The sequence below is a fragment of the Pelobates fuscus genome, chromosome 2 (assembly GCF_036172605.1).
Source record: "Pelobates fuscus isolate aPelFus1 chromosome 2, aPelFus1.pri, whole genome shotgun sequence".
Lineage (NCBI taxonomy): Eukaryota > Metazoa > Chordata > Amphibia > Anura > Pelobatidae > Pelobates > Pelobates fuscus.
In genome coordinates, this window is record NC_086318.1 from 177,030,447 (window position 1) to 177,053,244 (window position 22,798).

Genomic DNA, 22,798 nt, shown 5'->3' on the forward strand with positions numbered 1-22,798 from the left:
TTAGATTTTGAATCTACCCTTGTGTGTTCCATAACACGACGATAGGGGAATGTTTAAAGGTTCTATTCATTGCACTCTCTTGCTCAGGAAGGAACACTAACAATGATGAATCTTATTACTGGAGTCTATATGTAAAAACAGCTCTCATTTAATGTGATGAATAAAAATAAGCATGCTTAGATTGTGTTTATTAATTTATATGGTTGTCATTTCCTTGACACAGTCGTTTCATCCACACACAGTGCAAGGTAAGTTAGGAGTTGCATATGATAAATCATCCCTCTGTCAAGGTCGGATATAGTGAGTCTGCACTGAAGGAAAGTTCCTGGCATAAAGATTATGTCATTCCATAGGTTTGGCCTTCAGTTAGTAAGCACAGTTAAATACATTGTCACCATGGTTGACTGGTTTTCCAAGCAATCATACAGTAATGATGAAAAGTATCCCATTTTTCATCTTATAATTGTAAATAGATGACCCCCACCTTTAAAAATTAAAATATATTGACATTTCCTTGGAGAACCTAACAAGGAAAGCTGTATGTAGTATATCCTAGGCTTCTACTGAAAATCACGCTTCCTCCAAAACAGACAGACTGCGCCATAGCCAAACTTGACAAGAAGAGAACAAAGAGGAAGTGATACCCTCAGATAACTACAAAAATTAGTAAAATGTTACATTTCATGCAAAATGAACTTGTATGAATATTTCTCTTAAAGATAGAAAACAACCTTATGGGAAAACCTTTAAAACTTAAAAATATAAATAAATAAAAATAGTTACGAATTTAGATTTATCTGTAGTTAAAGGTATAAAAATATATCTACCCTCTATTTCTTAGGCACTAGCATCAATTCTAATTTCCTAAAATACCTGCCATTAATTGTATTGATGTCAGCAGGCACACCTGGGCTACTTAAAGTCACATTTTAACTGAACTGTTAACAAATAGATAAAATAGCTTTAAGCCATCGCTATGGCTTTTAAAATCGCCTATGTTTTTTCCTTCATACTTATGAGTAACAGTGGGTGTCTGTAGACGTTGACACAAAGTGATCAAATGTTTGTTCATTGTAGGACATATATTAAAGTTAATGCCATCACTTCTAAAGGTACAACCACTACAGATAACTTTATAATTGCTGACATCTTATGTGTACATCTGAATTTTAAATATGTCTCATTTACAGTATAAATGTTTGCAAATTAAAGGTGTACAATCCCTAGGGGGTCTGGTTCAATATCTCCGATGGAACGTATTTCAAAAACTCATTGAAAAACATGCACAGGGGTACGAAATAGTATTTATTTCTTCCTTTTGTACAACCAGAGATGCCACATGAAAATAAATATTTGTTCATAGCTATGAATAGTTTTTATTTTGGGGTTTCAAGAATCTCTTATTGCATCCATCACATTGCAATGTTGGTGTCACACAGAGGAGGTATCAGATGGTACAGTATTCTATATACACACAATGCTTAAAAACAACGCAGGGTAAACAGGGGAAGATGTCACCTTGTCTCTAATTAAAATAAGTCTTTGTGACACACTATTAGTCAGAATAGCTCACATAATACATTTACAGAGATTTACAGCACACATGTACTACCATTTTTTTTTTTTTTTACAGAAACAGTTTCCATCCATTTTATAAAAACAAAATTACAGTGAATTGATGCAAAGTACATAGAGGAATATTAAATGATTGGGGCGTAGTTATAGTTTTTATCTGCAATTCAGTCTGGAATTCTTTCTACAGTTGCTTGATGATTTTCACTGCAAAACCTATTGGGGATTTTTCAATCGCCTTCTGCACTTGAATGCTTCTTCTCAGATTCAATCATCTTAAATCCTAAGTATATAATGCAGCACTCTGACAATTAACCTTTGCTGAAATATAATCAGTGGGATTCTAAAATATTAATAAGAGGATGGTTAAAATTTAATATAAAGCACATTTTGTCTTCCTTGAGATCTACCTGGTGACTTGGGAGAGTGGCACATTAAAATCTCTATTAAAACAATTATTGTTATTTTGTTTCGAAGTTGAAAAAGTCTTCTCATAGCACAAGCACCATGTTTTCCAAATATGGTCGTTTTTTGTTTTGTTTTGTTTTGTTTTTGTTACCACCCATACAGTATATTATAGTCTGCTGTTGATAATAAAAAGTCATTGTTTACTATGCTTTTTGTTTCTTTCATTCTTTGATGTTATTAGCAGTCGCAGACAGAATCGTGGTTTTAACAGTTCAAGGGCCTTTCATGTTGGAATCTTTAGCAGACTGAGGAGCAGCTATGGCCTGAAGGCTGCAGGAAGATGGATCACAGAAGCCTGCAGGGCCAGCAGGACCTGGAGGTCCAGGAATTCCAGGTTGCCCAGCAGGGCCAGGTTGGCCTCTCTCTCCATCACGGCCTTCTCTACCATAGCTTGGTTTGCCTGGTTCACCTACAAAGAAATTATAAATAATCAGGCTCAAAATATTGATAAAAAAAAAAAAGGGACATAGAAACATGAACAGAGAAAGGAGATAGCTATGGAGAAGAATGCATGGCAGAGAAAATGTAGCTGTAGAGGTAATGAAGAAAATGTGAATGTGTAGATAGGGAGCAAAATGGAGTGGCTATGGATGGGAGAAGAAGAGGAAAATGAAATACTGGGAAGGCTGGCAATATATCAAAGAAAGGGGATACAAAGTTGCCTGAAAGATAAGACATGGGGGAGGTGAAAGGCAGAGGGTGTAGCAGATATGCACCAATGCCTGAAAGCCTGCACTTAAGTTTTTAACCGTTCATGTTAATCACTTAAAATTAAGAAGGCACCAGTGGACTGACATGACAGAGTATTTTTTTAGGCAGTTTGACTGTACTAATCGGTCTCCTTGACAAAAACACTTTTTTGTTTCCTTAATGTGTCAGCTAGCTTGATAAAGCACTCTGTGCCACCAACATTTTAGACTTGATGAATTTATGGACCATGTATAAATGTCCACTGTTCTTGTGCCTAGAACTGCAGTTCAATGATAAAAATGCAAGTAGTGAATTTCTAAACTTCCGCAAATTACTTGAAGTGAACATTGCATCTAGAACACAGTGATCAGCAAAATTCTGCTTTCTATTGATTTTCTATTGGAACTAGAAGTCCCATGGATATTTGCCAGCCATTGGCGATTTGATTATATGTAAACCGATTTTGTATTTGATTGTCTTTGCTTAATAGTATTTACTTTATTTTTTTTTTTTTTTTAAAGCATGAGCATTTTGGTGGCACAGTTCCTAATTCTCTACAACTGGAGAATAACTAGTTACCTGAAAGGAGTTTACTCACTAAATACTGAGCTGTGACATGACGCGATTAATTGAAAGGCAAATTGTAAAATTTAGACTAAAACAAAACCTAGATTTTTGTGCTATGTGTTTGTTCCACTGTAATGTAAGTGTTTCTCTTTAAGTTTTGTTTAAAGGACAGGAAGAACTTTATTTTAATAGTCGATGTATATATCATTAACACAAAATTAAGTATAAATAAAATGTTTTAAAAAGTTGTTTTTTACATAATAAAAAAGTAACTGAAAATAGATTAAAGCATCAGTCCTGATTAATAAATGCCTCATATCTCTAGGATCTAAATTATTTTTTGGTAATTAATGCTAACCCTATACCAAACCTCGAACACTATACTAACTCTATCGCTAACCCTAAGCTTATACTAAATCTAACCGTATAGCTACCATAACATTACCCCTAACCTTAACCCTACACTACCCCGACTCTAACCCAGATTTTACCCTAACCCAGTATTAACCCGTACCCTAACCTTAACATTATCTTTATTGTTAACCCTACCTTAACACTAAACCTACCATTATTCCTAATGCCAGCGAGAAGAGGGTGATCAGCAGATGGAATTTATAGCTAACAGTAGATATCAGTCTCAAAGTACCATGTACTGGATAATTGCAGCATGAGCAGGAGATCTTCCTCTCATGCAACAGCTCCAGCATGCTGTCCCTGCCGGTCACACTGTGATTGGTGCTGGGCAGCTAGCAATACTTAGTGCTGGTCACAGTCAATAGGGAGCATGCAGGGATAACTTGGGGTTCTCCCTCAGACTTGGGGAAAGCTATGTGCAATAGCTCAGCCATGGGGATTGAAATGATATTTAAATTGCTGCATGCAAAGCTCATTTTGTCATCCTAACATGTTAAAGCCCACTGGTTAATTTATTCAGTTATGACCCAAAATTGGGTTTCCATGCTTTTTTCTCTGAGTCCCATCTACTTAGAAAGTCACAATGGTAGAGATTTAAAAACGTGTTGTATTCTGAAAAGTAGATGGGTAGTTTGTTGCTCCAAAGACAACTGCACACAATAAAATGTTTATTGAAGTCGCTCTGCCTTTGCCAGTGCAGTTTGACAAAGACTCTTTGACACTTGGAACATTTAATGAAGGTGTCTGGCCGAGCTTATAGCAGTGCATTTTATATTACCATTGAAGAATGGATCTCTCAGGTAATTTAAAAAATAAAGAATGGACCATCATGCAAACTCCATATAGTTCAATCATGCACTATATAAAAAAAACAAAAAAACTGAAAAAAAATTAATTTATAAATGTCACATTTACCTGTAAGTCCCGGCAAACCAGGGAATCCCTTCGGACCTCTCCCTGGTAATCCTCGTTCTCCTCTTTCTCCTGAATCACCTAAATCAAGAAAATATCAATATATATATATATCAATATTCAGATACACACAACATGAGATATATATATATATATATATATATATATATATATATAAAATATATAAAAAATTAAATGCTTTAGTTGTTTGTTTGTTTTTTGCCCCATTGCAAAGGGCGATACTATGACTCAAACTGATTTATATCAGGTAGATAGGAATTGATATTCTCTGGGATGTTAAAATGAAAAAATGAAAGGATATATATATATAAAATATATAAAAAATTAAATGCTTTAGTTGTTTGTTTGTTTTTTGCCCCATTGCAAAGGGCGATACTATGACTCAAACTGATTTATATCAGGTAGATAGGAATTGATATTCTCTGGGATGTTAAAATGAAAAAATGAAAGGATATATTATGCGTTCTTTTATTAAAACATTCAATTTTTCTCACACAACAGTTTGCTCTACGTGACTTTTCCCCGGGGATGTAGAATTATGAATCACATGCCATTTATGCTATTATGCAAAGCTGTGGTAAAAGTGCTAGCAGACAATAAATCTGAAAAATTAGATTCTCCTTTCACAAAATAAATATAGCAAAGGTTAAAGTACAAATTAGGAATCATACTGAAAAGGAAATATATTCTGATCTTCACAATTAACCTAAAAACAAATACTCAAAGTCTAGATTGCATTTTTACAGATATATACTTGTTAAAGCGCAGTACTGCTGATACATTGACCTTCATGGATTTCTGATTTTTATATTAAAGTGTGATGATCCTAATTTATTGATCTTTATGGTACTGCTGATATATTGAACATATTATAAATGTGTGCATATCTGTAACAAGTGATATATTGACTCTTATTATGAGTGATACAAAGAAAGGGAAAATACCATTATATTGAACATTTTGTCCATACTCTAAATGTTTGATTAGTAAATTTGCATCAGTAACTAACATAGTATTCACTACTAACCTCTTTCTACTCTACTTTGGATTATGAAATATGTAATCAATTTAATCTAGTATACCTGCTACTATAAAACAACGCATTTTACCTTTTTACATTATAATGATGATTATTAATATTATGATATTTACTCCATCAGAATTTGCAGCACAGCAACATTATTTCTACATAGCTTACCTTTTGGACCTTTACGACCCAGCTCACCAGGTGGACCCTTGAGCCCAGGTAGACCCCTGGATCCAGTATGTCCAGGTAAACCATTATCTCCAGGTGAGCCAGGTGGCCCAGGAGGTCCGGGTCGACCAGGCAGACCAGCAGCTCCAGATTCAGGCCTTCGTAGACTGGCTGCCAAGTTAGCTAACTGCTCTGTAAAGTGTAAACAATACATAAAGAAGACCTTTAACCACAACATACAGATTACTAATACAATTTCTTAGCATAGTATTCATGCAGCATTATTCACTAAAGCGAGAATTCAAAGTGAATTTCAGAACAGCCAAACTGGAAAAATTATCTAAGTCAGCTATGCTTTCCATTCAGCTACTCTGGATTTAAAGGAACAATTTAGGGTTTAGGAACACAAACATGTATTCGTAACCCATGTAGTTTTAAAAATCCCATTTAGGAGGATTGAACCCCCTTAGAAAGGTTTAAAACTGACTTTTTGCAGTGCCGCGCAGGTCCGCCAGTGCTAGCCATGCCGGCGCTGGTCCCACCCCTGATTCACATCTTTGGCTGACATCATCAGAATTGATCATGTGGGCCAATCCACTGCTTTCCTATGAAGAAAGCATTGGATTGACTGAGATGACCAAGGAGGCAGGGTCATTTTCATAATTTAACCTTGTTACACCCCCTGGCTGCCATTCAGATAACAGGTCATGTTACTTCCTGGTTTAGTTAGCTTAGTGGAGCTAAACTCCAGAAGCATCAATTGTCCAGAGTGTCTGCCTTGCAAAGACTTGTCACTGAGCTGCATTGGGAGTCTGTGATTGGACAGCCACAGAAAGTCTGGGCGGGGTTAGAAGAGAAGTGTTTGAAAAGACTTTGGTATCTGCAGCTTTTTCAAGCAGTTTTTAAATACCCAATAAAAAAAAAATGAATCCTTAAATGCATACCTGTTTTCATTGGTCATATATTTACTAAACAGTATGTTGATCTTTTTTTTATTATTTTTGGTCAGTGGAGTGCCCCTTTAACTGAATTCCAACCAAATTTGGCTTTAGTATAAATGTGACAAAATTTGTGTTTGTGAATAACCCTGAATATGTATATACTTCAACAACCCCAAATGGTTTTTTTTTTTTTAAATATATGTTGATTTAATTTGATACACTACTCTTCTTTTAAGCCATATTGATAACAAATAAATAATAGGTATTGTTTATTAATTCATCAGTTGTGGCTTAATTTTAGAAGTGAACGTCCACAACAAAATACAACACAGAAGAGAAGGAGGATAAATATAATGATATTTAATTACAGATATGTAATTATGTATGTGTGTGAACATTTTAAACTGCACTGTTGGGAGCATTGTCATAGTGAACTATAGTAGTCGGTGCATTAATCATGATAGACAAGCACTGTTTGGGGAATAACTGCAGTTTTGACACAATTTCCTATACAGTGAGGCAGATGTTTAGTAAAATGTAGGTATCATTCTTTTTTTTAATTACATATTGTAAGTATAAAAAAAGGAACTTTGCTTACCTTGTAAAACTCTCATGCATACTTGTTTAATGTGAGGATCTGTTGGTTCTTTACCCTAAAAAAATGCAGTAGATATTTTATATAGCTTTAGGTTTTTTTTTTGTTTTTTTTTAATCTAGGGGTGAAAAAAAATACAGGTCACATGAATGACTTACTGCTGGGCCTTGGCTGCCAGGTAACCCAGGAGCTCCGTGTTCACCCTGCACTCCTCTAGGTCCAGCTGCTCCCTGAGGACCTTCTACGCCTGGCTGTCCACGACTTCCTTCAGGTCCACGGTTACCAGATTCACCAGGGCTTCCAACCTAAACAAAAATAAGCAATTTACAATGCTTACATGTAACCAAACACACATCATTTGGAAACAGTCTGAGAGTTAGCGAAGAATGCTGAACTGCTCAGTCTAAATATTTATTTCAAACACCATTTAAGTAGGTTGGCATTAGTAGCTTTGGAGCAGTACCAGCAGATGATAGCTTTGATGTGGTCACTGGAATGAATGAGAGACAAGGACACTGCTTTTTTTTTTCTTATTCTCTTTTGAGAGAGCATAAGATTCTATCTATACTTTGTGCTAGCAGTTTTAGTAGTAAATGTAAAGATTGGGAGAAAATATATTTAAAAGTAGGTTTTTCTCCCAACTCTCAGTCAATGCCTTGGCAGATATGTTGACCTCCCCCATAGGAGGTCTTTCTGCTCTCCCAATAAGAGAGAACATAGAAAACTCCCTAGCCAGAAGTCCTAGCACTGTCTAGGTAGTATATGAGCAGAAAGACGTGACTTCAGCCCATTTGACGCAGACAAGCTGGCAACTAAGCCAGTGTGTCAACGTCACTGAAGAGATTTTCCTAGCTTGGGAAAGTGTCCTCAAGCTGGGCAAATCAAAAGAAAACTGGAGGCAAAATGGGGGAGAAGGGAAAGACGGCAAGGAGGTTGGAGCTACATGATGAGTGACATCCACGACTCAAAGATGGCAACACTGGAACGGAGGAGGGGTGAGTTGATCTTATATTTACATTGGATACATCGGGTATCTTGTGATATATGATGTTTTTCATGTTAATGGGAAGGATTCCATGTAAGTGGTTTGTTACTATAAGGGTTTCACTTTAGGCAAAAAAACTATTCTTAATATTGTGTTTAATGGTGCCAAGTGGACTTTAAACAATAATAATAAATAAATATAAATACATATATACGCTGTTTTTTGCTAATACTTACAGATCCCTTTGCGCCAGCATTTCCTAGATCACCCTAGTTAAAAGAGAGAACATGTTACAATCAAGAAATAATATATTGGATTAAATGTAAACTAGGTTGCTTTGTTAACTCAAAAAAAGGATTAGACACAATCTATAGATTTTAAGAATGAAATTATTTATATAAAATTAAATATATATGAAAGATCACTTAACATCCCTTGGACAATGCACAAAAAAAAGACAAAAAAATAATGTGTGTGGACTATAATTTCCATAAATCTCTTCCAAGTAAGAACTATACAATGTCCTTACTTCCTTCCTTTCCTTACCTGTTCACCTTTTTCTCCCGCGTAACCTTCCTCTCCAGGACCACCCTAAATGTTAGAACATTTCATTAACAGAATAAAATATATAGGGAGCTCAGAATTGAATAAAGTTAGCTATTCAAAAGATATTGTTATTGTCACTTACCTGATCACCTTTAGGTCCATTCTCACCAACTCCACCCTGAATAAACAAGATTCATTCAGAAACTGATAATTGATTCTACATTAATATATTACATTGCATCTGTTATCTATTATATCATAACTATGGGGATAATTATGACCCAAAACCACTGCTTTCATTTTTATTTTATTTTTACTAATCCACAGATGTCTGGAACACAAACTGAGTTAGGTTGCCAAACATTCCTTAATGACAACACTTTTGATTCCACGGTAATTAAATTAGCAATTTATTTTCTACTTTACTCTGTGACAAGGTAAATGGTTTGTTTTTGTGTGTGCAAATAAACACAAACTGTCAGAAGAGAGAAGTGGTTTGATAGCATCACAAGAATCGGTTGAGAGAAATCCCAGGAGTTAAAGTACTTTTGAAAATATTACAAGCATCATACAATTATAGATCTTATAAACACACATTTGCATATGTTTAGTAATCAGTGTAGTCAGAGCTTGCCAACACCAGATTAAAGCAATAACAATCTGAATTTTGGAAATCAAACAAATATCATTTTGTTACAAATCCCAATTTCCCTTACAGCTCCTTATTTAACAGATCAAGCAATGTTGCAATCTTATTAGAAAAGTCTCAGAACAGAAACGGTGAAAATTAAACATTAGTTTGATATGACAAAATAAATATTATGCTAAAAGCAGGTGTGCCTGACTTGTATTTTATAAAAGGTTTACTCCAAGCAGGGCCGGCCTTAGGGGTGTGCGAGCTGGCGCACATGGGGCGCCATGAGAGCAGGGGGCGCCATGCGGCTGACACAGCTCGCACATGGCCGTCCGGGATTATAAAAAAAAAACAACACAAAAATAACAATATTGCGACAGGGGGCGGAGCTTACCGTGCGGCAGAGGTGGAGCTAAACTGACAGCGGTGGCAAAGCTAAAAGTGCCGGGTAACTGCTGCAGGGGAAGCAGGAAGGAGCGAGCCCCTGCTTCCCCCAACATTCAGTCTCCAGGAGCTGCACTGTCTCCACTCCTCCATAATGAACAGAGGTAACTATGGGACATTGTCTGCCTGTGTGTGTGTGTGGCTGTCTGTGTGTTTGACTGTCTGCCTGTGTGTGTCTATGTGACTGTCTGCCTGCGTGTGTGTGTTTGTGTGTGTGTGTGTGTGTGTGACTTCTGCCTGTGTGTCTCTGTGTATGGCTGTCTGCCTGTGTGTGTCTGTGTGTATGACTGTCTGCCTGTGTGTGTGCGACTGTGTGTGTGACTGTCTGCCTGTGTGTGACTGTGTATTTGACTGTCTGCCTGTGTGTGTTTGTGTGGCTGTCTGTCTCTGTGTATGTGTGTGTGTGTGTGTGTGTGGATGTCTTCCTGTGTGGGTATGGCTGTCTGTGTGTGACTGCCTGTGTGTGTGTGTGTGTGTGTGTGTGTGACTGTCTGCCGTGTGTGTGTGTCTGTCTGTCTGCCTGTGTGTATGTGTGTGGGACTGTCTGCATGTATGTGTGTGTAAGACTGTATGTGTGTGTGGGCCTGTCTGTCTGTCTGTGTGTGTGTGTTTAACTGCGTGTAACTGTGTATGTGTGTTACTGCCTGTACCTGTGTGTTTTTGCCTGATCCTGTGGATGTGGCTATCTGCCTGTGACTGTGTGCATGTGGTGGATTTGACAGTGTATATGTATAACTGTGTGCATCTGACTGTGGGACTGTGTGCACATAACTCTGCACAAATATACACTTGCATTCACACATAGGCCTAAATGCATATTTTAATCTGAATTAAATACTCATCACACTATAAACACAGCACAAATATCACATATAACCAATACACGTATATCACACACAGTTAATACACCAATTACAAATATCACACACAGCCAACACATAGCAATCACACCTATCACATACACAGACAACACAAACATTACATCATATTCTAGTGATATGTATTACAGTGGAGCTATGGTATATAAAATGCACATTACTCTGTGTTTTATAGTTAGAGAGCTCAATGATACACTAATAGACATTACTCAGAGTTGTATTGTGGTATAGTGTATGATCTTGTCACAGAGCTCCACATTACTGGGAGTTTTATTGTTGTGGAGCTCTGTGATAAATGGAGAAGTAGCACCTTACTACATATATTTATTCCAAAGTGGTCAAGGTAAATAAGTATAATCCAGAGCTCCAAAACAAAACCACTCATAGTATTATGTGACATACTTAGTCTGCTCCTCTGTAATGTAGGGGAGGCAGTCTGGCACATCTGGCCTGCACTTCTGTTGGCTGCAGACCATAAGCTGCTGTCTTCCTAGCTCGGGATAATCAGAGCGCTGCCGCAGATTACCACAAGACACTGCAAGTCCCTGAGCTTGCGAGACAGTTACGCATGGTCTGTACCCAACGGAGGGGCAGACCAGATTCAGATCAGCATGCACCTCTCCCAACTAGGTAACAACAGGATAGGAGGAATGAACATTTGTTTTTAAATCATTATTAATTTAATAAATCCCCTATACAATTACTACACTCCTACACACACACACACACTATACATGGATGATGGGGGGGAGGGTGGTGCTGTGAAGATTTTTCGCACAGGGCGCCTAAAGCCAGCCCTGACAACTTCAGTGTTTTGAAGTGATGATGGTGCAAATACCCTGTATGCACATAATTTCAGTATACAATGCGGCACATTCTTTTTATATTGCTACTGGCTGTGGAAATGCAGGCTGGCTAATATGTATTCTGTTTATAGTTTTTGTACAGAGGTACATTCATTGGTTTAGATTGCTCAGCTGATGCTCTTGACCAATCAATAAACAGCAGGTTCAGCATACAGTTTCTGTAGCAATAGAGGAGGCTCAGTCCCTAACAGGACCCAGGTAAAAGGCAAAACATTTGCTGCATTGCCGGGAAAAGGTGCTCTAGTATTCTTGGCACCATAACTACTACAAAGGTAGTAAATCTTTCATTCAGATGTTTTGCTCCTATGCGCACTCATCTGCATTATAATGATTCTCACTTAATGTTAAATTTTTTTTACAAAATCAATAATAAAAAAAAAGATATGGTTGAAAATATTTGAGTGTAAACATGGCTTTTGCTAGATTGTATACACATTAAGTATAAAAGTACACTTACATAAAAAAGTCAGCATTAAGAGTTACACCCTTAACTAGCCAGTTGAGGCATAGGAACGTTTCAAGAATATTAAGTTGGAGCATTGTTTATTAGATAGATGTGCTTCTGTATCTATAATATTACAATATTCTAACACTGCATGAAAGGGTAGACTTCGACACAGATACCATGATATTTGGTTCAAAATACATTTTTAAAAACTAATTGGTATGGGGTTAACCGAAATTCTAACTTTTAAAACACCAATTTCATGGGCAAAGGTCATCTTTAGGCTTAGGAGGAGAGAAAAATACCTAAAGCTGATATATTGAGAGTGAAAACCTGAGTGCCAAGGACACACGGATATCAGTTTTCAAAAAAAACGCCAACGATTTACCCACATAAAGAGTAACAACTCAATTAAAGGGTTAAAAATACAAATATCTGTATCTTTATTCAATACTATACCTTAGACTATACATAAACGTGAAATAAAAATAAAACTAGTGATACAGAAAATGTGCTAGCGGCTTAAAAAAGGATGAAAAAATCTACGTAGCCTACCTAGTGTATCCTATAAATGGCTACTATGAAAATATCCAAATACAAACCAGCGCAGGTAACTATTTGGATACACAATATAAAGTATCTTTGGAAATTAGGAAAATAGCTGCTGGTATAAATATGTTACAATCAGGTGATTTATATACACCCTCTAGCAATCTCCATTCAAGCAGCTTAAGTAAGTATTTAGAAATTTATGCTCTTGAGAAAGGCGCATAAAACCTGCGTCGAGTTAAGACGCTGCTGCTAGGCTATTTTTTTTATCTTGTAAGGTTATCTATGTAGTCCGATAATATTTTCACTTTAAACCTGCCTCTATGCAGCCAATATGCTGTAGAACTAGGATAGGGAGTCAGAATATGCTTTACAAGATGGATCTATGAGATTGAGGTAGTTTAATAACGTTACTCTTAGCTAGTGTGGAGTGTATTACCTAGGCATATTTTTTGAGTATCATACGGGGGAAACGGTCTGCTTTGGTCCTGGTGGGGCGATCACGTTTACATAGCATCCCTTTTATTGAAGGGATATCTAATGGGAGTGTTTTTTTGTCTTCTAAACTCTTAACCCTTAACTCTTAGCTTCTGAGTATTGAACTTTGTATTCCTAAATTAGGGAGGCGAAACATTTTTGTTGCTCCACAATTCCCTCTTCCTGGTTTACTACACATGGTAGGAACTTCTTTACAAATACCCCATCCGTCTATCCCCATATAGCTATCTGCTCCCATCTTTATACTTACTTAAGCTGCTTGAATGGAGATTGCTAGACCTGGTGTATATAAATCACCTGTTTCTAACATATTTATAACAGCAGCTATTTTCCTAATTTCTAAAGATACTTTATATTGTGTATCTAAATAGTTACATGAGCTGCTTTGTATTTGGATATTTTCATAGTAGCCATTTATAAGATATACTAGGTAGGCTACATAGATTTTTTTTCCTTTTTTTAAGCCACTAGCACGTTTTCAGTTTTTTTGAGTTTACGTTTATGTATAGTCTAACGTATAGTATTGAATAAAGATAACAATATTTGTATTTTTAACCCTTTAATTTAGTTGTTACTCTTTATGTGCGTAAATATTTGGCGTTTTTTTCAGAACTGATATCTGTGTGTCCTTGGCAGCTGTGTTTTCCCTCTCGATATATCCGCTTTAGGTATTTTTCTCTCCTCTTGAATTATTTGGGTTATGCCTCCTTTTGACTTTTCCCCAGGGTATCCTGCCTCTCGAGTCTTTTTAGTTTTGTGTTCATTTTTAAGCTTATTGCATAAATAAAGCTCCTGTGAGCCTTATTGAATTGTAATACCCTTACAGGTGGACATCAAGCTTACTGGTCTATACATTACTCACTATATTATAATGAATAATAAATTAAAAGAGAAGTATGGCAAAGTTGGCAATTTTTATTCAGTAACATAGACTGACTCAGCTACATTTTGAATTTGTCTTTGTCAAGCCTTTGTCAAGAATTTGTATTGATTTGTTTGAGGACATTGAGGTCCAGGAGGAAATCAGACGAGGCTCACTACAGATTTCTATTTATAATTATAAATAAAGGCAGCACGCCAAATGTCATTAACCCAATGATGTTACGTCAGATATTATCTCTCTGAAGAATCAAAATATAAGTCTTTCAATCATTGTGCTAATCTCTAGAGAATCACTACAGAAATCCCATACACTGTACATACTAATCAGTCTTATTTTCTCTCTGACTTATTGTACTAGAGTTAAAACTTCAGGTTTTTATATTCTCTGAATATCATATCATGAACTTTCCACAGAATAAATTAAGGTAAACTAAAAGTATTCCAGTTTATAAATTCACCTGAAAAATCGGCACAGTTTAAAACCCCTTAAGGACCAAATTTCTGGAATAACAGGGAATCATGACATGTCACACATGTCATGTGTCCTTAAGGGGTTAAAACCATTTATTTGTCACCAACTTATATTAAGCAATTTGGGTTACTGTTGCACTCCATACAACTACAGTTTCAAATGCTAGTTTAGCTAATCTAATCGTGTTTCAAAAGGGTATTGAATTCTGTATAGTAGCCAAAAGAATCAAAAGTAATTTACTGGCTTTACTGACTTGTGTAACCTAAATATATTTTAGTTTGACTGCCATTAACCCTGCTAACTTGGGGTTCATTTACAATCTTGTTGGTAAATGCTGACTGCCCACTATTTACAACAGCTAGTAGCAGTTATGAATTGCCACCGAGTTTACAACCTTAATGCACGATATTCAAGGCTATTTTGAATAAGAGCAGCCACTACATGTATTAACCATTCACATATTAGCAACTTCTAGTAAATCACAGAAACACACACTTGAGCATGCGCATTTCACAAGTAGCAACAAGCCGTTAAAAAGTATTGACAATGCTGGACCAAGATTATTTGTTTCAAAAGGATTTACAGGGATTTTGTTTTTGCTAACCTCTTTCCACCAAGCCAGATGCTTGGGTTAGATGCAACTGGTAAAAAGTAAGAGCAGGATTGGAAACCAGCTAGCACTTGTGAAATTTTACAAAAAGCTGCTAGTGGTAGTCAGAAGTGACTGGTAGCTAAAAAGTAGCAACAAGATTGCAAAATGAGCCCTTTATGTCCTATGCTTGGTTGTGTTTAAAGTGATTCTTTGGATTTTGCTGAAATAAAAAAGTGTAAGTTGTATTGGTTCTAAAAATCTGCCTGTATGCATCACCAGTATGCCTTTTTAAAACAGTTTAGCTTAAAAATTCTATAGTGTATCTATGAAATGTAAAAAGTAGATCACAATGCTAAATTTTTAAAAGAAAGCATGTAAGAAAACAGACAAATTAATTTTTGATGGATAAAAAAGAGCTCAATGTTTCATTCCTCTTTTGAACAAATTGCATACTGAATGTATAAGCTGAAAATGCACACTATAGACAGACACCCAGACCACCACATCTCATTTAAGTGCAATGCCCCTGTTCCCGTAGCCGTGCAATGTAAAACATTGCAGTTTTAGAGAAAATGCAATGTTTACATTGCAGGGTTGAGACTGCCTCTAGTGGCGTTCTACCAGACAGCCACTAGAGGTGCTTCCTTCAGTTTCACCGAGTTTGACTCAAGGAAACGACGCTGGATGTCCTCACGCTTTGCATGAGAATGTTCAGCATGTTGAAAAACCACATAGGAAAGCGTCAATTCAATGCTTTCTAATGGACAAGGCCCAATGCGTGCGGCGGTTTCCTGATCTTGTTGACGTCGGAAGAGGAAGAGTCTGACTCATTGCCGAAAGACCTTGGCGCTGAAATTAGGTAATTGCTTAAAAGGTTATTTCACCCTTTACATGGCTCAAAGGGCTGCGGGAGGCAGAGGGACCCTATACTGTGAGAAACACAGCTTTATATGTTATGACGATATTGAGAATCCATAATATTTATTTATCTAAACTGGTTTCAAACACTATATATTTATTATCTTTGTTCTTTATCTTTATTATCTTTGTTAGGACAATATTTATTTCTTTATAAAAGGTTTAAATTAGAGATTTTAAATATAAAAACTTGGTTGTTACATGTATTGTCTTGTGAAATCCATTTTAAAATAGGACGTTTATTTTTCAGTTATTGTGTTGATAACTTTGTGACATACTCTGTACATCACTTGTTACCACCGCATATACTCAAGCCGAAATTTATGGTTTCTTCTGACCATATATTCGTTTTTCAATATACTCCGCTTGCAGTGATTGCCACAAGTTGTTATTCACAAACGTGGAAATTGTCAGGAATTTTAAGTAAATTCAAAGTGAAGTTCACATTTTAGGCAAATTATCCGAAACTGCAATCATAGCTGTTTTGGAAAATTTCTCCAATTTGTCTATTTTGTCCTAAACTTGCAATTCACTTTCCATTCCAGGCTGTTCACACTTCAATGAATAACTCTGTGTATGATAAAAATCCTATGTTATAATCGCTCCTAATGAAATGTCTACCAAAAGTATCAATACAAATAATGATGGGTTAAAAAGACTTTCGGAAATATGACAGTTCTGTTTGACGGGCACCGTGATTCATGTTAACATGAATATTTTATGAAGTCTCCCATAGAGAATTGCTATTAATCCATAACTGTTCTAAATAGGAACTCTGCAATAGATCATTTTTCATCTGAAAATCAAATTAATTAATTAATAACTGGTGTGCTATACTTCCAACATTAAAGTTCATCTGTGTACAGCCATGAGGAATACAGAAGTGTTTTGTACTAACAGCACAACCTCTTCGATTGAACCTTTTCTGGATTCTGAAATCCATGGTTAATGCTAAGTGATGGATGGAAGCATCTTCGCAAACAGACAATCAGTAGAGCTACTAATGGAAAACACTGAGAGGTCTATTTATTAAGTGTCTGACGGCAGCTGGATGACAATGACTTGCCCAAATGTGGCTGTTTGAACTTAAAGTTTATGTGGCACTTATTTATTATTCACAAGAGACAATTTGGGCTATTTAAATGCTACTTGCACTGTTACAATTTGTTTAGCTGATAAAGACAGACAAATCTCTATATACCATTGCTAATTTAGCTATTCACAAACGGCTGAATGCAACTGTATAGTAGACAAATCCCAATAATCCTATACTTGACGCAGGCCAAGGGAAACCCACATATAACCATAGGTTCACCTATTCCTATGTCAGCCAAACACTATCACAACTCACTAACCCTATAACAAAACCAATCACAGTGGTGAGTTTTTTGTTGTTTTGCTTTTCCTAAATATTATAAACTTTCAGTTGGTGTTTCGTTATCATTTGGCTGCCCTTCAACTGAAGTTATTTTCATATATATTTTACTTCTGTAATAAGACCAAAATAGCAAGGGCCCATCTGGCTTAATGTAGTTTCAATATGGTCAATACAGAACACGTTGCGCGTCAGAGACATTTCATAAACAGAACCAAAATGAACCGAGACAAAGGGAGATTGGCTGAGTTTACTAATGATAGACCGGTAGTTTTTGAAAGCAGTGTTTTGTTCGACAATGCAGGCATGAATTAGTTCTCCGGTATGAAATGCCTAAAAGAATCCATACACTAATGACTGTATTAAACAGCTGCCTTTTACATTGTTGTAAAACAGATGCTGTGTGGTTATACTCATTGCATTAATTTATTACAGCTGCTTTCGTAAATTAGTAGACTTAGTAAGGAAGTTGCTGATACAAGAAAAACAATTTAACCCTAGGTATTATGTTTTAATTACAACAAGCCCTTTAAAATTGAAATATATGTGTAATTTGCTGTTCACAGAAACTTACTAAAAAAGTTAGAATATATACATTTTACTAAGGTAGACCCTAGAATTATTTTAGCTTGCTGAAGTGCTTTACTTGTGAATAGTGTGTGCTCTCTTTTCACTTAACAAAATGTGCAAATTTCAATAGAAATAGGCACTTCAATAAATTACCCTGGTTACAACCCCTGGCTATCAAACAAGTAATCAATTCTGTTACTTCCTGGTTTGGTTAGCTCAGTGGGGCCAAACTCAAGAGGCAGAAACTGCTCAGAGCACCTGCCTTGCATAGACTAATCGTTGAGCAGCATTCAGAAGTCTGTGATTGGACAGCCACAGAAATTATGGGCAGAGTTAGAAGGGGAGGGCGTGCAAAGGCTTCAGACAAGAGAACTGCAGGTTGCTACAGTATTTAACACCTACCCTCTCAACCCACCCTGTATTGCTCCCACACTCTAAAGCTATTGGCCCTGCTTGGGAACCTTTCCTAAGTGATCTTCCCCCATGACACTGACATATTAATTTTATTACCAGTAGAGCAACAGCAGAAAAAAATTTCTATCAATTTCATTCCATCTGTAGGAAGGTTCTCCTGATCTACTCTTGTCACCTAACCATGGGCATAGACCTTTATACCACTGGCATAGAGATATATGCAGATTGCTCTGGTGGGACACTGTCCATTGGGAATAACACATGATTATTTAGTTAGGACAGCAACTGTCTTTTATATAAGTGAGGGTATTATAAACTCTGATAGATTGTGTATCCACGACGATGTAGCTCCCAAGCATCTATAAAGGGTCACTCCATCAGAATAATCTATTATTGTGTATGCAATTGTGGAACAACTCATACTGTGACTATATGCCCCATGCCACACACTTTATAGTGTCCTCTAGTTTAATTAGGTCATAAATGTGTATAGGCATTTCTCAGAGCCATCACAGTGACATGGTTTACCATAAATTTGACAACTAGGCAGACTCATTGGGCCAAATGATTAGTAGCACCTGCCTGTTAATGCATATGCATGAAACACATTGAATCAAAAAGGGGGGAAAGGCACGTTTGTGACTTCACATTTCTTACTAATCCCAATTATTAGCATTCTGTGAAATATGATTCATTAACCAATATGGCAACTTTCAATTTACTTAATTGAAAAGATACATACAGTATTTTATTATGTATATTAAACACCACGATTGGGTTTAATACTACTGATGTTCAGTGTAATCATCTCAGCATATTTCATAAATGTCCCGGCTCTTATTTAATTAAGCATTTTCTGACCGAGAGCCTGTCTTCTCATCTTACTAATTATATGCCCTAGTTGTTCCGTGCAGTTTAGCCAAGAGAAAATAAAATGAGATTCTTACAAACGGATTGATACAAAGGCAGCATGTTGGCTGTACTCCCTGCATTTGTTCAAAACTCACACCATTAATTCTGAACTCAACTAACAGACGAGAGCTCAGATTCAAAGGATGAAAAGTATTATAACTCTTGATGATGAAATTACTAGATACTTTGGTATTTAATGCTGATCACCAGGACACCTCACTGCTGGTTAAAAACATCCAGTTATATGTTAATGTAATTTTCTGTAAGAGGCATGTCTAAGACTTAAAGGGACATTATAGCGTTAGGGTCACACACCTATATTCCTAATTCTAAGTGTTCTCCTCTTTATTTAGATGCAGTGCCCAATAAAAATTGGGGGAAAAAAGGGTATTAATTAACGTTTAATTTTTCCAGCACCAAGATGGAGTCCTTACAGCTGGTCACCCTGCCTCCCGCAATGTCACATTGTGATTGCAACAGCCCAATCTAATTTTTCTCATTGAAGAGCATTGGGGACTAAGAGCACATATGCAGCAGTGCTGCACTTTTTTTTTTTTTTACCACATCAGAATTGACCTTAGTTTATGCAGTTTAGTAGCCCTTCTCTGAACTCTCTCTAAGGTATCAATATCTTTCTGGAGATATGGTCTCCAACACTGCGTACAATACTCCAAGTGAGGTCTCACCAGTGTTCTGTACAATGGCATGAGCACTTCCCTCTTTCTACTGCTAATACCTCTCCCTATACAACCAAGCATTCTGCTAGCATTTCCTGCTGATCTATTACATTGTCTGCCTACCTTTAAGCCATCAGAAATAATCCCCCCTAAATCCCTTTCCTCAGATGTTGAGGTTAGGACTCTCTTGCACTTATCCACATTAAATGTCAGTTGCCACAACGCTGACCATTTTTCTAGTTTACCTAAATCATTAGCCATTTGGCTTATCCCTCCTGGAACATCAACCCTGTTACATATCTTAGTATCATCAGCAAAAATACATACCTTACCATCAACACCTTCTGCAATATCACTAATAAAAATATTAAAGAGAATGGGTCCAAGTACAGATCCCTTAGGTACTCCACTGATGACAAGCCCATGCTTTGAATGTACTCCATTGACTACAACCCTCTGTTGCCTGTCACTCAGCCACTGCCTTACCCATTCAACAATACTTCATTGAGATTAAATGGTTTGGGTGCTTTAAGTGTTCCTTTAAAGGCTGATATTCTAGTTTTGTAGTTCAATATAGCTGCAAGTTCTATCAAACAGTTACACCTACTTTATCTCTTCACAAAGCACATCTAAGAGGTCAAAACATTTGCCATAAGAAACAGAGGAATTTTAAAAAACTCCCCATAAGAGTTTAAGATTTTGGCTTGTACATGGTAAAAACACTACAAAATACCAGTTAAACAGCCATGTTGGAATGCTGTTTTTAAATGTGTTTGCAACCTCTAAACGCTGCCTAACTGTCACTAAATTACTTGTAAAAAATACTTTAAAAAAAATCTATAGCAGTCCTGAAATAAACACATATAAATTTATATATAAATAAAAAAATGTGTTTCCTTTCTTTCACACATCTCATTCTGTACCCTATAATAAAGAAGCAGCGATAGGAACTGGGATGCCTCATCTAAGGCTTAGAAAACAAAACACACAAAAAAAATTGTCAAACCGAGTAATGCCAGCATTTATTTGAGCATTGAATCTGATATTTAATGGGTAGGTATCCTGCTAGCAAATTATTTTTCCAATGGCAACGGAAATAATTTTTCCAATTTGGTACCAGTAATTTAGTAGATATTTATATATTAATGTGTTAGATTACCAGGTTTGAAAGTGCCCATTGCAAATAATTATGCCTATTTTATACTTACATGATGTTCTCAATGGATTTAACCTAGCAGTGCTCTAGAATGTTAATGGAGGGACCTGACATTGTGAACTACTGTTCCCATAATGCTCAGCCAGCCGGTGGTTTCCAAACATGAGCTGTACCAAATTTTGTAATGAATGGTTTTATTTAGAGAGAACGTCAAATCTCTCACACAGGGTTTATGGTTAGAAATACTGCAAACTTGGATATCTAAACATGCTTAATAAATTCTTACCCTGTCACCTTTAAGACCAGGAAGACCAGGAGGACCTGGCAAGCCAAGGAAGCCAGGATCACCTTGAGAACCCTTACAAAGAAAAAAGGAAAAAACTAAACAAAAACACACATTATGACATTTGCCATACAGTACATAACAACATATTTTTGTCTAAGGAAATAGATTGTAACTGTTTAGGTTGAAACGCGAATAATGTTATATTAGAGGAAGCAAATAGCAAATGCCACCGTCTCGCATTTATTCTTTGCTTCCCTTGTGTGAGCAGTTCTTCTAGGTTTACATTCCTGCAAAACAGAGCATTCTTTGAGACAGGGCCTTGTATATCCCCCTTGCAGCTACTGTGTAAACAGCAGCCAGGCAATGCTGAAAGAGGCCATTCATAGCACTGCTCATTACTTCCAGACAGGCACATCTCTTCCTCTGCTATCGCTTGTTTCTTTATTTTATATCTTTACCATGATATTCAGCTCACACATTGATTGTATAAATTTAATCTATCTTTGTTCTTCTCTAGGGTCCCCGCTTGTACTGTATAATAAAATAACAATCCAGGTATGAATAACTTAATATACTACTTGATCTCAGTTAGGCAATGCCTTTTCTAATATTAGCATCACTTACTTGTTTCCCAGGTGGCCCTGGAGGACCGATGGGTCCTGTTTCACCTCTGTCACCCTTTTCCGCAAGACATAGAAGTAAAATAATTAGCACAAGGTAATCAAACAGCTAATGGTATGTGTTCACATAACCCATTTTAAATTAGATGGGATTCAGAGATAATGTTCTATGCAATTGGTGCTTACTCTGTTTACTAACATGGGCCTCAATTTAATATTTTTGGACAGGTTTTAAAGTTATTTAATATTCTTGGGTAAACTAAAATGATTTAATATAATTAAATATATTTTAATATTCTTTGTATATAATGTATTTTTGATATGTCAATATCAAATAAAATGTTTATCCCAAAATATTAATTCAAGTCGATAAAAAGAAAGAGAGACAGAAGGACAGATAGATGACAGACTCCAGTTTACAAAGATACATAGATGTTAAAGGGAAATAGTAGTAAAATATTAATATAAATAGATATTTCAAATAATATGTTATATTACGCAGTACCAATATTGTAACTGAATCATATTAGAAATAAACATGTTGCTTTGGTTATGTATGGATTTGTAAACTGGAGTCTGTTATTTATCTGTCCAACTATCTGTCTATCTGTCTATCTATCTATCTAGAAATATTACTATCACTGACTAAAGCCTTGATTTAATATGGTTGGATAAGCTTTTCCAATTATTTAATATTTTTGGGT

At 36.2% G+C, this 22,798-nt stretch overlaps 1 protein-coding gene across 1 annotated transcript in view; it reads right to left on the reverse strand.

The window, feature by feature from the left end:
• Window positions 1-1,292: 1,292 nt before the first annotated feature.
• The window catches only part of LOC134586979 (collagen alpha-1(IX) chain-like), a 139,788-nt gene continuing 118,282 nt past the window's right edge, over window positions 1,293-22,798 (reverse strand). The window contains exons 29-38 of the mRNA XM_063442973.1: window positions 22,099-22,152; window positions 21,475-21,546; window positions 9,049-9,084; window positions 8,907-8,951; window positions 8,597-8,629; window positions 7,534-7,680; window positions 7,379-7,433; window positions 5,843-6,031; window positions 4,627-4,704; window positions 1,293-2,449 (exon numbers count right to left, since the gene is read on the reverse strand). Coding sequence (XP_063299043.1) covers window positions 2,253-2,449; window positions 4,627-4,704; window positions 5,843-6,031; window positions 7,379-7,433; window positions 7,534-7,680; window positions 8,597-8,629; window positions 8,907-8,951; window positions 9,049-9,084; window positions 21,475-21,546; window positions 22,099-22,152 — 906 coding nt within the window. The 3' untranslated portion in view covers window positions 1,293-2,252. The remainder of the gene's footprint in view (window positions 2,450-4,626; window positions 4,705-5,842; window positions 6,032-7,378; window positions 7,434-7,533; window positions 7,681-8,596; window positions 8,630-8,906; window positions 8,952-9,048; window positions 9,085-21,474; window positions 21,547-22,098; window positions 22,153-22,798) is intronic.